The sequence below is a fragment of the Rhineura floridana genome, chromosome 18, assembly GCF_030035675.1.
Source record: "Rhineura floridana isolate rRhiFlo1 chromosome 18, rRhiFlo1.hap2, whole genome shotgun sequence".
Taxonomy (NCBI): Eukaryota; Metazoa; Chordata; class Lepidosauria; order Squamata; family Rhineuridae; genus Rhineura; species Rhineura floridana.
The window spans coordinates 10,259,683-10,276,045 of NC_084497.1; the positions used below are offsets into that span (position 1 = coordinate 10,259,683).

General features: G+C 50.4%; 1 protein-coding gene across 5 annotated transcripts in view; it reads right to left on the reverse strand.

Annotated features, from left to right (window-relative positions):
* Window positions 1-210: 210 nt before the first annotated feature.
* PGPEP1 (pyroglutamyl-peptidase I) overlaps window positions 211-16,363 on the reverse strand; it is a 31,858-nt gene continuing 15,705 nt past the window's right edge. For 3 of the 5 annotated variants that reach the window (XM_061601370.1, XM_061601368.1, XM_061601371.1), the window contains 3 exons: window positions 7,514-7,630; window positions 5,645-5,877; window positions 2,563-4,340 (listed from right to left, as the gene is read on the reverse strand). In XM_061601370.1, the coding sequence (XP_061457354.1) occupies window positions 4,148-4,340; window positions 5,645-5,877; window positions 7,514-7,630 (543 nt within the window). In that variant the 3' untranslated portion in view covers window positions 2,563-4,147. Of the gene's footprint in view, window positions 2,070-2,562; window positions 4,341-5,644; window positions 5,878-7,513; window positions 7,631-10,088; window positions 10,169-16,363 lie in introns of those variants that run through there. The other 2 variants (XR_009759506.1, XM_061601367.1) reach the window with 2 other exon arrangements.

Below are 16,363 nucleotides of genomic sequence, written 5' to 3' on the forward strand. Positions count from 1 at the left end.
GCCTAGCACTGGCTTTGTTTCTCGTCTTGCCAGCGTAGAAGCACTTTTGCTGAACCCCACTGCCCCTTGGGGGTCAGCCCTTTCACATGCCCCAAAATTTCCTTAATCAGGTGACAGCTTGGCTGATGAATGATCAGAAGCCAAGTTTTTATTCTGTTTAAAGGAGTGTGTGAACTCAACAGGAGGGAAAAAAAGGAAAGCATAAAAACATTTAATTTTATAACAGATTTAAAAAATGAGTTTAATGCAACTTTAGGAACAAATCATCATCCCCCAAGTGCTGGCTCCCGAAAATGCAGGCTCTTCAGAGAAACAGCTCCCCCCCTTAAATGGTTTGCAAAAACCGGAAGATTATAAATTACATTTTCTAGCTAGCAACGTATGGGGGGGGCACCAATCACTGGAGCTTTAACGGTAGGGGATTCCTGAGGAGATGGGGAAACAACAGGAGCAGAGAAAGCTGCCTCGTACCCTCAGGCCAGGGGTCCATCTAGCTCAGTATTGTCCACTCTGACGGGCAGCAACTCTTCCATGATTTCAGAAGGCTCTGCCACTGCGCGATGTCCCTTCCCAGTGTTCACCGCCTGCATCACCACCAATTTTGAAAGGTGTGCTTGGCAGTTCAGGGGCTGATGAAGCAGAAACTGTCTCCTGCTGCAGAGGCTGAGGAAGTATGGCCCCGCACAACGGATGACGTTTCTCTCTGACGTCCCATCTGTTAAGAACTGAAACGTGGAGTGTCCCCCTTCTCTCCTACCTCGGCAACAGGGAGGGGGTGGCCTTGTTGAATAGGCAGCTCCATAGAGCACAGCTGGAGAACACTGGTGAGGGTCTCAGATGTTGTTGGACCCCCACATTCCAGCATGGCCAACTGTCATGATGGGACCTGGGACTCCAGCAACAGTGGACTCCCAGATTTTAGAAGCATAATTCTCTACAGAATGAGAGAGATGGAGGGAGGCCTCCATTTAGAAGAGCCCTTGTCTCCCGAGGGAAGGGAGTGCATCTTATGGCAAGGGAAGGGGAACATCTGATGGACTTCCAATTCCCAGCATGGAGCCTGGTTAGGCGGATAGGAGTTGGAAGTCCAATAACATTCGGAGTCCAACAAAGGTTCCCCATCCAAGCCAACGTCCTACACAGTGGCAGAGCACATTCTTTGCATGCTGAAAGCCACCCATTAAAAAGGGACTGTGGAGACCACTGGGTCTTGCTGGTCCTCCACCTCCCCTCGGCCCAAAGCAGCCGACATGGCCGACAGTCAGGGATGACACTGGGATTTGGGAGTCCAGCAACATCTGGAGGGTCACAGAGAGGAGCAGCTAGTTGAGTCACCCAACAAAGTCTAGTAAGAGCGTGTGGGGCTGAAACCCCTTGGAGGGTGGCGGGTTAATCAGTCTCCAGCATAATGGAGTGAGGCTGCGCACCCGTGGGCCATCTCTTTTTTTTGCAGAAAAGTCCCCTTCTGTTCCAAGAATGCATTACTTCATAAAAGTTAATTAGTAGCCTCATGACCGGATTCCTTTCATATTGGGCAGTTTCAACACCGTAGTGAAGGCAGGGCAGTCACAATGAGCATCACACTGACTTGTCCTGTCTTTAACTCACATTTCAAACCTTGCAGAAATACCTACCTTTTTGGGGGGGGGTAATCTGAATGAGAGGGAGAGAGAGAGAGAGAGGCAGGCGCGACACAGCACAGACGCTACATGAAGCATAGTGGAGAGTTGGGGAGAACAGCACCCAACAGGAAGCCCATTTTCAGGAACAGCATTGGACAGCAACTCCTGCGTGTCTGGCAGCCTCCCCCAAGCTGGTGCCTGACAGCTCGACTGCCGCTCCCATCACTCCTCACAACTGGCCATGCCAGCTACTGGGGGTGATAGGAGTTGGGAGTCCAAAATATCTGAAAGGTGCCAACTTGGGAAAGGCTGGCGCACTGCACCAACCCAATCACAGCAGGCAAAACAACTGTTCCTTGCACAGTATGGCAATGCATTCCAACGGCTGAAATTGCTGGCAAAATTTAAAAACCGAACATAAGTGGGCTGTGCTGTCATCTCCCCCTCCTAAAAAAAAAAAAAAAAAAGGCATCAAGATTGGGTAAAAAAGTTAAATAAAATAAATTACTAAACTTGGGTTGGGGGACGTCTGTGACTCTCCAGCTGTTGTTGGACACCACCTCCCAGCAGCCAGCGGTCAAGGATGACCCTAGAGACAGACGTCCAGCAACACGCGGAAGGATATAGATGTTCCCATCTCCATACGAAACAAGAACTGGGAGATACGTGCAAGACTTCTCATGCTCAAAAGACGCTTGGCATTTGAACACACACAAGACACTTCAGATGTAAGCGGGTTTTCGGGGCAAATTTCCTGGAAAGCCGCCCACAGCAATTGGCACCACCGAGGCCGGCCGGAAGCTCCGCCCGGGTGTTCAAATCCCTGATGCTCCCCGCACCCCATCCCTGCAACAATTCCACTTGATTAAGCAAGCAGTCAGACACACACAGACGGGAACTCTCACTGAGAGTTACTAGAAAAAGGAGAACCAAATACAGATTTCAAAAGATTCAAATAGCCATCAACTTTTCTTTTACAAAAAGAAAGGGGGGGGGGAGAGAGAGTAATGGCAGGCTCCAAATATTTTCATTTAAACAGATCTTCCTGCTTCGTTCAAGCAAAGATATTAGTTATTCAGTAGACAGCTCTGTTTTGACGGGCGAGTCCACAACACAGAACTTCAGCATCTGGGGTTATTTTTTTCACTGCGGTTCATCTCCTTTGTAGGCTCTGAAGTCCTGCCATTTTTAGAGTGACGTTCGCACGCTAATTTCGAAAACAAAACTTCGTAAGCTCTCCACTGAATGTTATATCCTAATCCCACTCTGGCTAAAAAAGAAAAAAAGGGGGGGAAAGTGCAATGTATTTTCTGAGGAGCCGGTAAGGGCTACCCTCTCCTATAAGCATTACTGATGGTGGGATCTTCCACTCCAGCAAAACTACTCCATCAGGCAGTCAAAGGGTCCAAACAAGTCCCACCATCTTCTCAGGAAGCGTCATCAAGGGCAGGGGTGGCACCAATCTGGTTTGGGTCCAGAGCCTCGCACTCCCCGCACAGCAAAAAAGATTAGGAAAAAAAGGATTTATTATATTAGATTCTAAGGTACAAGGTGGTGGGTTGGGGGGGTCTGAGAAGCATCTCGCTTTTGAGGCACTGGAAAAGGGGACTGAGGTGTGTACATCAAGTGCACAGGGGGGTTAAGGGGTAGGCAGAAGAAAAACCCCAGTTCCTGGATCGTGAGCCAGCAGAAGAGAAGCTGTGTGCTTCAGATGTGGAGGTATGTAGTTGCCAAATTCAGGAAAAGCAGTAATCCACAGAGGTCTGTTCTTTAAACAGAAAAAAGGGTATCTGCCAACCTACTTGGAACGAGGTTCAGGGTGCAGGAGTCCTTGCCCGCCGCCAAAGCATTAGCTGAGAGCCCTAAGATGTGGGATTGTTAGCAGCAGTTCTGGGTTTTTTATATATATATGTATATATATATATATATACAAACCTGCTGTCGTTTTGGAGCGCTGGCAGAGTTAAAGTTCTGATCCTCTCCAAGAAATGTTATAAAGTCTTCCCACACAGGAACATTCGCTGCCTGCTACTTTAAGCTATGGGATTTTACACGGGGCAGGCGTCCCGCTCTTCGAAAACCCTTTTTCAAACTGTTAAAACTGGAGTCAAACACAAATTGAAAATAAAATCCCACAAACTGGAACGATTTGCTAAGGCCTAGGTTCTTAGATAATCCGGGAAGCAAGATCACAATCCCGGACACACGGTTAAAATCGCCTCGATTCAGCGTGTAGCCCCTGCATCAATTTTTAAAAACAAAACAAAACAATGTTTGCTTCAGTGACAACGGGAAGCGAGGAAGGGCGAGGAGGAAAATAGAAAGAGGACAAGAGAGTCGTTTCCTTGGGATTCGTTTCTGTTCTCCAGCCTCCGCACAGATGCTGAGAGGGATATGCAGCTCCTGCCCACCCACCCCCGATATTGTGCCCCCCTCCGCCCAGCCAGGACTCTGCAGGGAGGTTGTGTTTTTGTTTGTTTTGGAAGTGCAACAGTGAGGGAGCAAAATGGACGAGGACTTTGGGCTCAGTGTTCATTGTGGCAATTGATGTTGCTCTCAGAATGTTTCAAGACGCTGAGCATCGCCTCAATGATGGCCTGGAGGGTGCGCCCCAGCTGCTCCGCGCTGTACGGCCTGCCCAGCGGGGGCACGTGGACGAAGGCGGACTGGCCGTGGCTGTGGTACAGGGAGGTGTAGTACGTGAAGTCGCAGAGGTACCTGCAAGAGGGAGGGGGAGATGGGGGTTCAGCCAGGGGAAGGCATGGGTGGAAAGAGGGAGCGGGCAGGCAAAATAAGCGTCACTGCCTCTCAGCCTCAGAGGGAGGCAATGGCAAACCGCCTCTGAATACCGCTTCCCATGAAATCCCTATTCGTAAGTCGGGATCGACTTGAAGGCAGGCCGTTTCCATTTCCACAGCCCTAGTCACCTACAGCCAGGGCAAGAGATCAGCGGGGGGAAAGGAGCGAGCTCAGAGCCCCTGCTCTGCATGTGAAAACAAATCAGGCTCACTGACAGCAGCATCTCCACGCAGGACGGGGACGTCCCCTGAGGCTGAAACCCTGGACAGCCGCTGCAGGTCAGTGTTGATAATACTAAGCCAAGTGGGCCAGTGGACTGACTTGGCTTAAGGTAGCTGCCTACGTTCCAGGCATGTTTAGCCCGGAGAAGAGAAGACTGAGGGGAGATAGGATAGCACTCTTCAAGTACATGAAAGGTTGTCACACAGAGAAGGGCCCAGATCTCTTCTCAATTGTCCCAGACTGCAGGACACGGAATAATGGGCTCAAGTTGCAGGAAGCCAGATTTTGACTGGACATCAGGAAAAACTTCCTAACTGTTAGAGCCATACGACAATGGAACCAATGACCTAGAGAGGTAGTGGGCTCTCCGACACTGGAGGCATTCAAGAGGCAGCTGGACAGCCATCTGTCAGGAATGCTTTGATTTGGATTTCTGCATTGAGCAGGGGGTTGGACTGGATGGCCTTATAGGCCCCTTCCAACTCTATTCTATGATTCTATATTGGCAGTAGCTCTGTGGTAGAGCCCCTGCCTGGCATGCAGAAGGTCCCAGGGTCAATTCCTGGCACCCCGGATAAGGCTGGGAAATGACTCCTGGTCTGAAACCCCTGGGATGGGCTGCCAGTCAGAATATGGGAGATACTGAGCTAGACCAAAAAACGCTGCCGCCACCACAGTGCAGGACGGCGGCCTGATTGCTTTGCTTTGCAGATGTAGAAAGCGAGGCGAAGAAAAAGCACAGGACGTTGCTTCCTCCCGAGTCAGTTCTGTCTGCACTGACTGGCAGCAGTGGCTCGCCAGGGTTGCAGACTCAGGGGACATTCCCAGCCCTCCCTGAAGAGGCCATTAGGGACTGAAGCTGGGGCCTTCTCCATGCTAACAGCTGCGATGGGCTTTCTTCCCACATTCCCGGCTCAAGCCACTTGCAAAAGATTCTCCGCCCCTCTCCCCCTGTGCCCCCAGTCCCTGCTTCCCCTAGTGCCTCCCTCCTACCGGCGTACCTGCCAGCGTCCTTCGATATCGTGACAGCGACATCCAGCCCCAAGGTGGAGACCCTCTTGCACACAGCGTCCATGTCAATGACCGAATCAATGCACTCTGGGCCCCCTTCGATGCAGCAGTGGGACCCCGGGCAGAAGCGGCAGTTGTCCAAGCCACGGTAGCCGACATTATGGCCACATTTTTCCAGCGTCACTGTTGTGGCCATGCCGGACAGGCCCACGTGAACCACAAGCTGTGCGGGGGGGAGAGAAGACCCAGCATCAAAAACACTCCAGTGCCCAAACAGAATGAGGCAGATCCCAGAACACTTCTACACTTGCCTTTCGCCAGCGTAAACATCAGAGGGCCCACCGAGTCCAGCATCCTGTCCTCACAGTGGCCAACCAGATGCGCCAACAGGAAGCGCATATGCAGGACATGAGCGCGACCGCACCTCTCCCTGCCTGCGATTCACAGCTTAAACGTAAGGACATCAGTACACTGATGATCCCCAGCTGGCTTCCGCTGGGACATCTGAATCAGGAGAGCCTATGCAAGCCCTGGACTGGTGCCTAAACTTGGTGGGGGTGAACAAGGGTCAGTAAACTGAGTCTGGATCCTGGCAAGACAGAGGTGCTGTGGGTGGCCAGTTCCATGTCCAGATAACTGATCAGTTGCCTGCTTTGGATGGGGTCATACCCCTCCCTCCAAAAAGAGCAGGTACATAGTTTGGGGGCTGCTCACTGATCCACCTTTGTTGCTATAGGCCCAAGTGGCCAGGAGTTCCTTTTCCTGGCTTTGGCTGGCAAGACAGCTGCAGCCGTCTCTGGACTGGGACAGGGATAGTCCGACCACTGTCATCAATGCTTTGGTATTCTCCTGGCTGGATTACTGCAATGCATTCTATGTTGGGGCTGCCCCTGAGGTTAGTCCAGAAACTGCAGCTGGTGCAAAATGTGGCAGCTTGACTGCTCACTGGGGCAGGGTATTGCCAACATATCACCCCACTGCTGAAAGAATTGCACTGGCTGCCCATTAACTACAGGGCCAAGTTCAAGGTTCTTGTGTACCAAGCCCTACACAGCTTGGGGCCAGGATACCTGAAAGACCGTCTTATCCCTTGTATACCCAGTCGACCACTGCACTCTGCAGGTGAGGGTCTCCTGCAGATATCATCTCATCAGGAGGTCCATTCTGCACAACACAGGAAACGGACCATTAGTGTGGCGGCACCTACCCTTTGGAATTCCCTCCCCTTAAATATTAGACAGACGCCATCTCTGTTATCTTTTCAGCGCCTATTGACCTTCCTCTTTCAACAAGCCTTTTAAGGAGAGACCTTATCCCAGTCTGCGTCTGTGTTGGAATTGCTTTTAAAGATGTTTTGTTTTACTGTATTTTAAAGTCTGTTTTTTAGATGTTTTAGTGTGCTGTTAATGTGTTTTGTTGCCCTGGGCTCCTTCTGGGAGCAAGGGTGGGATATAAATCTAATAAAAAATAGTAATAAAGAATAGTTGGTCACTGAGGACTCTTCTGCAGATACCAGGAGGTCTGCTGCACACGATATAGGAATTGGGCTTTTAGTGTTGTGGTGCAGACCCTTTTGAATTCCCTCCCTGTGTTTCTGGTGCCTTTTAAGTAGAGATCTTTCCCAGTTTGCATCTGGTTTGGAAGTCTTTTAATTGTGTGTTTGCCACCCTGGGCTCCTTTGGGAGAAAAGTGGGGATTAAATTTCATAAGCAGCAGCAGCAGCAACATGAGCTCCTTTGTTTTGGAGGAAAGGGCCATAACTCAGTAAGCAGAGCATCCGCTTTGCACGCAGAAGGCAGCCTCTTGTGTTCCCGTTCACTCCCGGCACCCAGTTTCCTGCCTCTGCCCCGCTCACTCACTTGTGGGTTGTGCTTCTTCCATAAGGCAGGGATGAGCCGCTGCACGGCCTGGTACTCAACCGGAATTTCGTAGACATGCAGATCCACGTCTTCTCCTAGACCCAACTTCTCCAGCTCCTGGGCAGAGAAAAGGGGCCGGGGGGGGGGGCGGGAGGTAGGCAGAGAGAAAGAAAAGTTGTCAGCATCTCCTGGACTCCTGCTGGGAGGAAGGGCGGGATATAAAGCAGAATCATAGAATAGTAGAGTTGGAAGGGGCCTATAAGGCCATACATCCAACCCCCTGCGCAATGCAGGAATCCAAATCAAAGCATTCCCGACAGGTGCCTGTCCAGTGAAGGCCTCCAGTGTCGGACAGCCCACTACCTCTCTAGGTCATTGGTTCCATTGTTGTATGGCTCTAACAGTTAGGAAGTTTTTCCTGATGTCCAGTTGAAATCTGGCTTCAAATAAATAAGTAAACAAACATCTGCCCATGCAAGAGGACGTCTCTCTCTTTGCTCTGAATAACCTCAGGCGGGGGACATGTACAGAATTCGTTAGCTGTGAGGTGGGGAGTCTCAGGCCCAGGGGCCAAATTTGTCTCTTTCTGTCTGCATGGCTGTCAAGACTCTTCCCAGCCACCGGCTCCGTTGTTTTGCCCGGATGAAATTTGTCCTTGAACTGATTATGTAATGCTTGCCTGGACTGAGGTTCGAGAGGGACGTTGAGATGTGTGCAGAAATCAAGCCTATCATAAAAAAGGTAAAAGTCACAGTTGTTGCTCCGCCCCCTTTGCCACTGGCATGTGGCCCCTGGAAGGTTGCTCAGAAGGGAATGCGGCCCTCGGGCTGAAAGAGACTCCCACCCCTCATGGAATGCCTCTCCCCAAACGAACCAACCTGCGCCCAGATGGGGAACTCTTTCCAGTCTGCCGCTCGGGAGGACACCCTCACAGGCAATAACAGGGTGTGGGGTGGAACATGCCAGTAGCAGGTGTGGCAAGCCACACAAAAACCCAGAGGTTTTTTTTATATATATATATATATATATATATATATATATATATATATATATACACCCACACACCCCTCCCTCCCAGCAAGCATGAAGAATTAAGAGGAATGGCTTGAGGAGAGTCAAGAGCCAGGCAGAGAGACCTGGGGGGCTGCATTTGGCCTCCGGGCCCAAGATTCCCCATTCCTGTAAAGCTCCCCTACAGAGGTGCCCTACCGAGAACATTGTAATGTTCTTGCGGCATCAATCCGTCTCTGACAGCATTTTGTTCCTGCTGGCCCAGGTGGCTGTGCTTGAGTTTATATGCCGCCTCAACCAGGGCTGGGAACATCGGTGGCCCTCCAGAGACTGCTGCACACCCACCCCTACCGCCATCAGCCGGTGCTGCCCACTCGGGCTGATGGGCCGCGGAGCCCTACAACATCTGGAAGGGCAGAGGTGCTCCCACTCCCTGCTCCAGTGGCTTTTTTCCCTCACCAAGCAGCTGACACGCTTAAGAAAAAAACCACGAAACAAATATGATCCAGTCGGAGCTTTCTATCGCCTTTTCGGCGTAGACGACACGAAGGAGGAAGGCCTATCAGTAGCTGCCAGCGGTGGTGAAAATGGAAATCGGCTGCCTTCAAGTCGATCCCGACTTATGGCGACCCTACGAATAGGGATTTCATGGTATTCAGAGGGGGTTTCCCATTGCCTCCCTCTGAGGCTAGTCTTCCCCAGCTGGCCGGGGCTTGCTCAGCTTGCCACAGCTGCACAAGCCAGCCCCTTCCTTGTCCGCAACTGCCAGCTGGGGGCAACTGGGCTCCTTGGGACAATGCAGCTTGCCCACGGCTGCACAGGTGGCAGGGCATGGAACCCCTGAGCCACTCCCTGCGGGGGTGATCTGCAGCTGGCCCTTGACACCCAGGAGACACGAGCAGGGATTTGAACTCATGACTCTGGACTCCCAGCCAGGCTCTCCTCCCCACTCGTGGAAATCCCATGTTATCAATGGGTTCCCTGCTGACTGGGCCGATGGGAGCTATAGTATAAAACATCTGGGGGGGTACCAGGCTGGCAAAGGACACTCAGGACATCTTCACCCTAACATGTTAGAATCATAGAAACATGTTGGGCTCCAAGATGTTAACTGTGCAGGGGGGGAAATTGTAGCCCTGCAACTCTTGTACGGCAATGTTTCCTGCTGTGGATTTTTTTTAAATGTGCCTGTCTGGGGGCCCAGGAGTTTATTAGAGTTCAGGCAAGAACACCTCCCTTTGAGGTTCAAACCCTCACATGGGCCTTGTTAGTGCTGTGTTTTGCATTACATATGGAAAGGGGGGGAGAGGGAGAGAGATTTCATGCTTGCTTGCAGGCAAGAGGGCAGCCAAGCTGCCTGCCTTTTGTAACTCCTAACAGTAAAATTCACAAAGAAATTTCGCGCATGGAAAACCCTCGGTATGTTAAAGAGATCTGCCTTTTATCTTCCTCTCTCTCCTCTGCCAAGAGCTTTTCCTGGAAAGGATGGGGGGGGGACTTTGAGCAGCCCTCACCCCTGGAGGGGGAGAAGCTTGTAATTTCACACAGGAACATCAGACGCTACCTTGGCCCCATCTGGCTCAGGGTCATCCACACGTACGGGCAGCAATGGCTTTCGGGCATGGAGGCCTCTCGCAGCCCTACCTAGAGAGGACGGGAATTGAAACTGGGATTTTGACATGCAAAGCAGATGTCCTATCACAGAGTTATGGTGCTTCCCTTAAAAATGAAGTAAGATTCTAGTCCTCAGAGTGAAACGCAAGGAACGGGGACTATCAGTGGCCCTCCCATGTCACCGGACTCCACTTCCCAGCAGCCTGCAAGGCCAATGGCCCAGAGATGCCGCCACCTGCTCATTAGACCCTTGTCCTCCCTGGCTTACTAATGCTAGCTGGAGTGGGGCGACTGAATGGAGTGTTGCCTGATGCCCTCAAAGAGGGGGTGGTGCATCCACTTCTTAAAAAGCCCACTTTGGACCCAATGGAGTGTAGTAACTTTAGACCAGCCACCAACATCCCTTTCTTGGCAAAGGTGGGGGTGGAACAACTGCAGGCATTCCTGGATGAGACTAATTACCTAGATCCACTACAATCTGCATTCAGACTCAGTTTTGGAGTTGAAGCAGCCTTGGCTGCCCTTGTGGATGGCCTTCATAGATAGGAGGAGTGCGACGTTACTTCTGCTTGATCTCTCAGCAGCATTTGATACCACTGACCGTGGTGTCCTCCTGGACCAACTCAGTAGGATGGGTATTGGGGGCACGGTACTACGGTCATTCCGTTCTGATCTATAGGGCCGTGTTCAGAGAGAAGCACTGGGCGAGTACTCCTTGGCCCCCTGCACTTGTGCTATGGGGTTCCTCAAGGCAGTCCTTTCCCCTGTGCTCTTTAACATGCACATAAAGCCACTGGGAGCGCTCATTAGGAATTTTGGAGCAAGGCATCATCAGCACGCCAATGACACACAACTCTAGCATTGAAACCAGGAGATGCTGCGAATGCTCTGGAGCAGTGTGAACACAATGGTGGGCTGGATGAGGGCCAATAGCCCGCTTGAATCCTGGGAAGACAGATGCTCTGGGTGGGTGGTTCCCATGTCCAGGAGATAGGGAAGTTCTGGATGGGGGTGCGCTACCTCTGAAGGAGCAGGATGTATCTCCATCACTGGAGGCTCACGTGTCCTCTGTGGCCAGGAATGCCTTTTATCGGCTGTGTCTGGTTCGCCGGCTACAGCTGTTCCTGCACAGCGATAGCCTGTCCATACACAGGTAACCTCAAGACTAGATTACTGCCATGTGCTCTATGTGGGGTTGCCCTCAAGCCTAGTTCAGCAGCTCCAGCTGGTGCAAAATGGGTCAGCCAGATTCCTGATGGGGGCATATGGCTGACAACATGTGACACCACTGTAAAAACATCTGCCCTGGCTGTCCATCTGCCACCGAGCCAGGTTCAAGACCCTACCTGAGCCCTTATATCTCAGCTTGATTACGGAGATCATCTACAGGAGCATCCTTGGCCGTCCCCTGAGGTGGTGAGGCTCAGCTGACGACAGCAAGAGATGGAGCCTTTCGTCTTGTGGAATGCCAAGAGAGCGGCTTCTGCTCTCATTTTAAAAATCCCACTGAAAACATTTCTGTGTCACCAAGTTAATGCAGGCAATTGAGACATCTTTCTGCAATAGTTAATGGCTTCTGATTTTCAATTTTTATATGGTTTTATCCTGTATTTATGTTTGTTGTAAACTGCACTGATTTTTTATGAATAGCAGAATACAAACATTTTAATTAATTAATAAATAAAGGGAGTCCAGCAACATCTGGAGGGCCACAGATGTTCCCCATTCCTCGGAGCAGATGGAACAACAACCTGACTCCGTATGAAGCTTTTCAGAAAAAGCCAATTTAATGCCATAAGTTTGGCAATCACACATAAATAGCGTTCCTCTCCTCCCACTCCCCCAGCCTCATATGGGTTGTTTCCCTCACTAAAAATGCATCCTGATTTTAACACAATGAGAGCCAGTGTGGCGTAGTGGTTAGAGTGCTGGACTACGACCTGGGAGACCAGGGTTCGAATCCCCACACAGCCACGAAGCTCACTGGGTGACCCTGGGCCAGTCACTGCCTCTCAGCCTCAGAGGAAGGCAATGGAAAACCACCTCTGAATATCACTTATCATGAAAACCCTAGTCATAGGCTTGTCATAAGTCGGGATCGACCTGAAGGCAGTCCATTTCCATTTTTAACACAATACATTTATTTTTTTTTTAAATTAAACAAATGTAATACATATGGCATGATACTTATTAACATTTATTACTTGCCTGTCACCCAAAGGTCCCATGGCAGGTTACATTAAAAACCTAAAACCACAAAACAGAGTGGGTCCTAAAAACAGACATCTCAGGTGTCAAAGGCCAGGATAAAGAGATGCATCTTCAGCATTGCCTAAAACTGAAGAATGGAGTTGTCAGGCGCACCTTGGTGGCAAGGAAGTTCCACAGCTTAGGGGCCACCACAGAGAGTGCCCTCTCCCGGGTCACCCCCACCTGCAGCTTATTTATTTATTTATTTATTTATTTATTATATTTCTATACCGCCCAATAGCCGAAGCTCTCTGGGCGGTTTACAGCATAAAAACATCCAGTATACAATTAAAAACATGAATCAAACACGTTGAAACAATATAACAAAACAACTAAACATAGTTAAACACATGGACACGACAGACACAATCCTAAAATGTTAAGTATAAAAACGTATTAAATCAGTTTAGGGGTAAAGGATAACAATGTTGGCGCCAGGCGTACCTCATCAGGGAGAGAATTCCATAATTTGGGGGCCACCACAGAGAAAGCCCGTTTCCTTGTTGTCACCTTCCGGGCTTCTCTCTGGGTGGGTCCCCAAAGGAGAGCCTTTGATGTTGAACATAGTGTACGGGTAGGTTCATATCGGGAGAGGCGCTCCATCAGGTATTGTGGTCCCAAGCCATGTAAGGCTTTATAAGTCAAAACCAGCACTTTGAATTGAGCCTGGAAGCGTATAGGCAGCCAGTGCAAGCGGGCCAGAATTGGTGTTATATGTTCACATCTCCGAGTTCCTGTTAACAATCTGGCCGCCGCATTTTGCACGAGCTGCAGCTTCCGAACCGTCTTCAAAGGCAGCCCCACGTAGACAGCATTGCAGTAGTCCAATTTTGAGGTTACCAGTGCATGGACAACTGAAGCAAGGTTTTCCCTATCCAGATAGGGGCGTAGTTGGGCCACCAACCGAAGTTGATAGAAAGCACTCCGTGCCACTGAGGCAACCTGTGCCTCCAGTGACAGGGATGGTTCTAAAAGAACTCCCAAACTATGGACCTGCTCCTTCAGGGGGAGTACAACCCCATCCAGGACAGGTTCTCCCATCTGGTCAGGAGAACCACTCACCAACAGCATCTCAGTCTTATCTGGATTGAGCTTCAATTTATTCGCTCTCATCCAGTCCATTACTGCAGCCAGGCATCGGTTCAGCACCTTGACAGCCTCACCTGAGAAAGATGAACAGGAGAAGTAGAACTGCGTGTCATCAGCATACTGGTGGCAATGCACTCCAAAACTCCTGATGACTGCACCCAGCGGCTTCATGTAGATGTTAAAAAGCATGGGGGATAATACTGACCCCTGTGGGACTCCATATTGGAGGACCCAGGGTGCCAAGCAAAACTCCCCAAGCACTACCTTCTGGAGACGACCCGCCAAATAGGAGCAGAACCACTGCCAAGCAGTACCTCCAACTCCCAGATCAGTGAGTCTCCCCAGAAGGATACCATGGTTGATGGTATCAAAAGCCGCTGAGAGATCAATGAGAATCAACAGGGCTACACTCCCCCTGTCTTCATACAGGGCGACCAAGGCTGTCTCAGTGCCAAAACCGGGCCTGAACCCCGATTGAAATGGATCTAGATAATCGGTCTCATCCAAGAGTGCCTGGAGCTGATCCGCAACCACTCTTTCTAGGACCTTGCCCAAGAATGGAACATTCGCTACCGGCCTGTAATTGTTACTTAATTGTTAATTAATCAGCCCCCACTGCTGATATCAGCACCCGAGAAGGTATGTAGGAAAGGAGAAATTCGCTCACATTTGGGAACTAGGTCGTTTCAAATAAAAGTAACAATACAATTGCATATTCTCATCCACTCCCAGATGGATACTGTGGAGAGCCTCACAAGCGGGGCGGGGGAAAGAGAGGAGGAGTGCCGCTGCTCTCCTTTCGTGAGGTTCAAGGGCCATGGAAACAGCTGTAGGCAATGTCTTAGAATTCCTCTCCCATCCCAGCTGCACTTGCAAAAAAATAGCATTTAAACTCTCTAAGAATCCAAAGTTTGCCTTCTGCAAAAGTGAGGCTCTGCAAAAGGATGTCTGGGTGGGAATGAACGCCCCCTCAGGACTAGAGCCATTCATTTAGAGGAAGACAGGCCTCACACTCATTTCCTACACCTACGAACCAACCCACATGCATGCTCTTTCCCAGCAAAGGCAGGTGTTGAACAGAAGTGGTGCTTGTACATAGGAAGCTGACATGCAGAGTCAGACCGCAGGTCCATGTAGCTCAACATCTCAGGCACTCTGACTCTGAGCTATGGCCCTTATGCAACGATACAGTAAGATGCTGATCCTCATGGCTTTAAATAAAGGGCTGATTTACTTAGAACCACAGGAATATGCCTTCCTGTTTTCAGCCTATTGGCCCACCTAGTTCAGTATTAGCTTTGCTGACAGGCTCTCAAGGGTTGCAGGCACGAGACATTCTCTGTCCTATGCGGAGATGCCAAGGGTCAAGCCTGGGACCTTCGGCATGTGCCCTTCACTTAAAAATAAAGCAAGATTCTTGTCCTCAAGGTTATGAACACAGGGGTGATGTAAATAGCAACAGGGGAAGTTCTTAGCAGGAGATGCCAGCATAAAGTGAAGCCAGGACCTTTGGCACACATAGTATGTGCCTGCCAAAGATGTCTTTGGGGTTTCCAGAGAGACTCATCCTCGACCACCAGGACGGCACACCCTAGCTCAGGGGTGAGGAACCTTTGGCCCTCCAGCTGTCCTGCACTACAATGCCCAGCGGCAACCATGGCCAGGGGCCAAGGGATGGCAGGAGTTGTCATTCAGCAACATCTGGAAGGCCAAAGGCCCCCACACCTGACTCTATCAACTGGCAAAAAAAGGGGGGGGTTCCAGTGTGTGCACAGAATGAAGATCTGTAAGAGAAAGACACACACTGCAAGACTCCTCCTTGTTTTCTTCCACTGGGAACCCAAATTCTAAAAGTCAGGCAGTATTGTGCCAGCTTTTTAATTGCTATGAAGGGTCTGCCATAAATGCCAAGCAAGACAGATGACCACTCTGGAATTTTTTAAAAAAATGTAAATGCTACTGAGTGACAGTAAGTGGTTTATCATGTTTCTGTCAGTTGCTGTCAGGTTCCTTGCGCGCTGCACGCTGTTCCCTAGGCAGGTATATGAAATGACACCCCCTCCCCTGTAAAAGCACTGTTTGGCTAGCCAAGGTTTTTGAAAAACGGTCAAGACAAATCCATGCAGAGACAGAGCTCTTCCAATGGCGATTCACAGGGCTTATTATATGGTGCCCCCATGTTCAGGAGCAATCTCTCTGCGAGGACCAGTTGCTGGAGAGGCGAAGAACGAGGGCAGGGCGGCTGCCTCCTCTCTTTACAGACATGATGGATCCCACGTAAGGCAGGTTAACAGGAGTTTTGTTGTCAGGGAGGGAGACACCAACTTTAGCATCCACTGCCCTTTTCTGCTTTTTATGCACCTGGAGAACTGCAGCCTATTAGAGAAGCCCCAAGATTAAACCAGCTGGCCTCACCCACGGAGAGCCAGGACACGACACAGCTTTGGCTAGTTTTCAGGGGTGGGAGCCTATTAATTCAGAGGCTGGTGACGGAGCCACACCGAAGAGGGCGTTTCCTCTGGTTGCTCCTTCAGGGTGGCATGAAAGCAAGGGCAGCCGCCCCCCAGGCTTCTAAGGGAGAGGGCCCTCTGGGTCAACAAATGGCATATAAACCATAGAATAGTAGAGTTGGAAGGGGCCTATAAGGCCATCCAGTCCAACCCCCTGCTCAATGCAGGAATCCAAATCAAAGCATTCCCGACAGGTGCCTGTCCAGCTGCCTCTTGAATGCCTCCAGTGTTGGAGAGCCCACTACCTCTCTAGGTCATTGGTTCCATTGTCGTAGGGCTCTAACAGTTAGGAAGGTTTTCCTGATGTCCAGTCGAAATCTGGCTTCCTGCAACTTGAGCCCATTACTCCGTGTCCTGCACTCTGGGACAACCATAT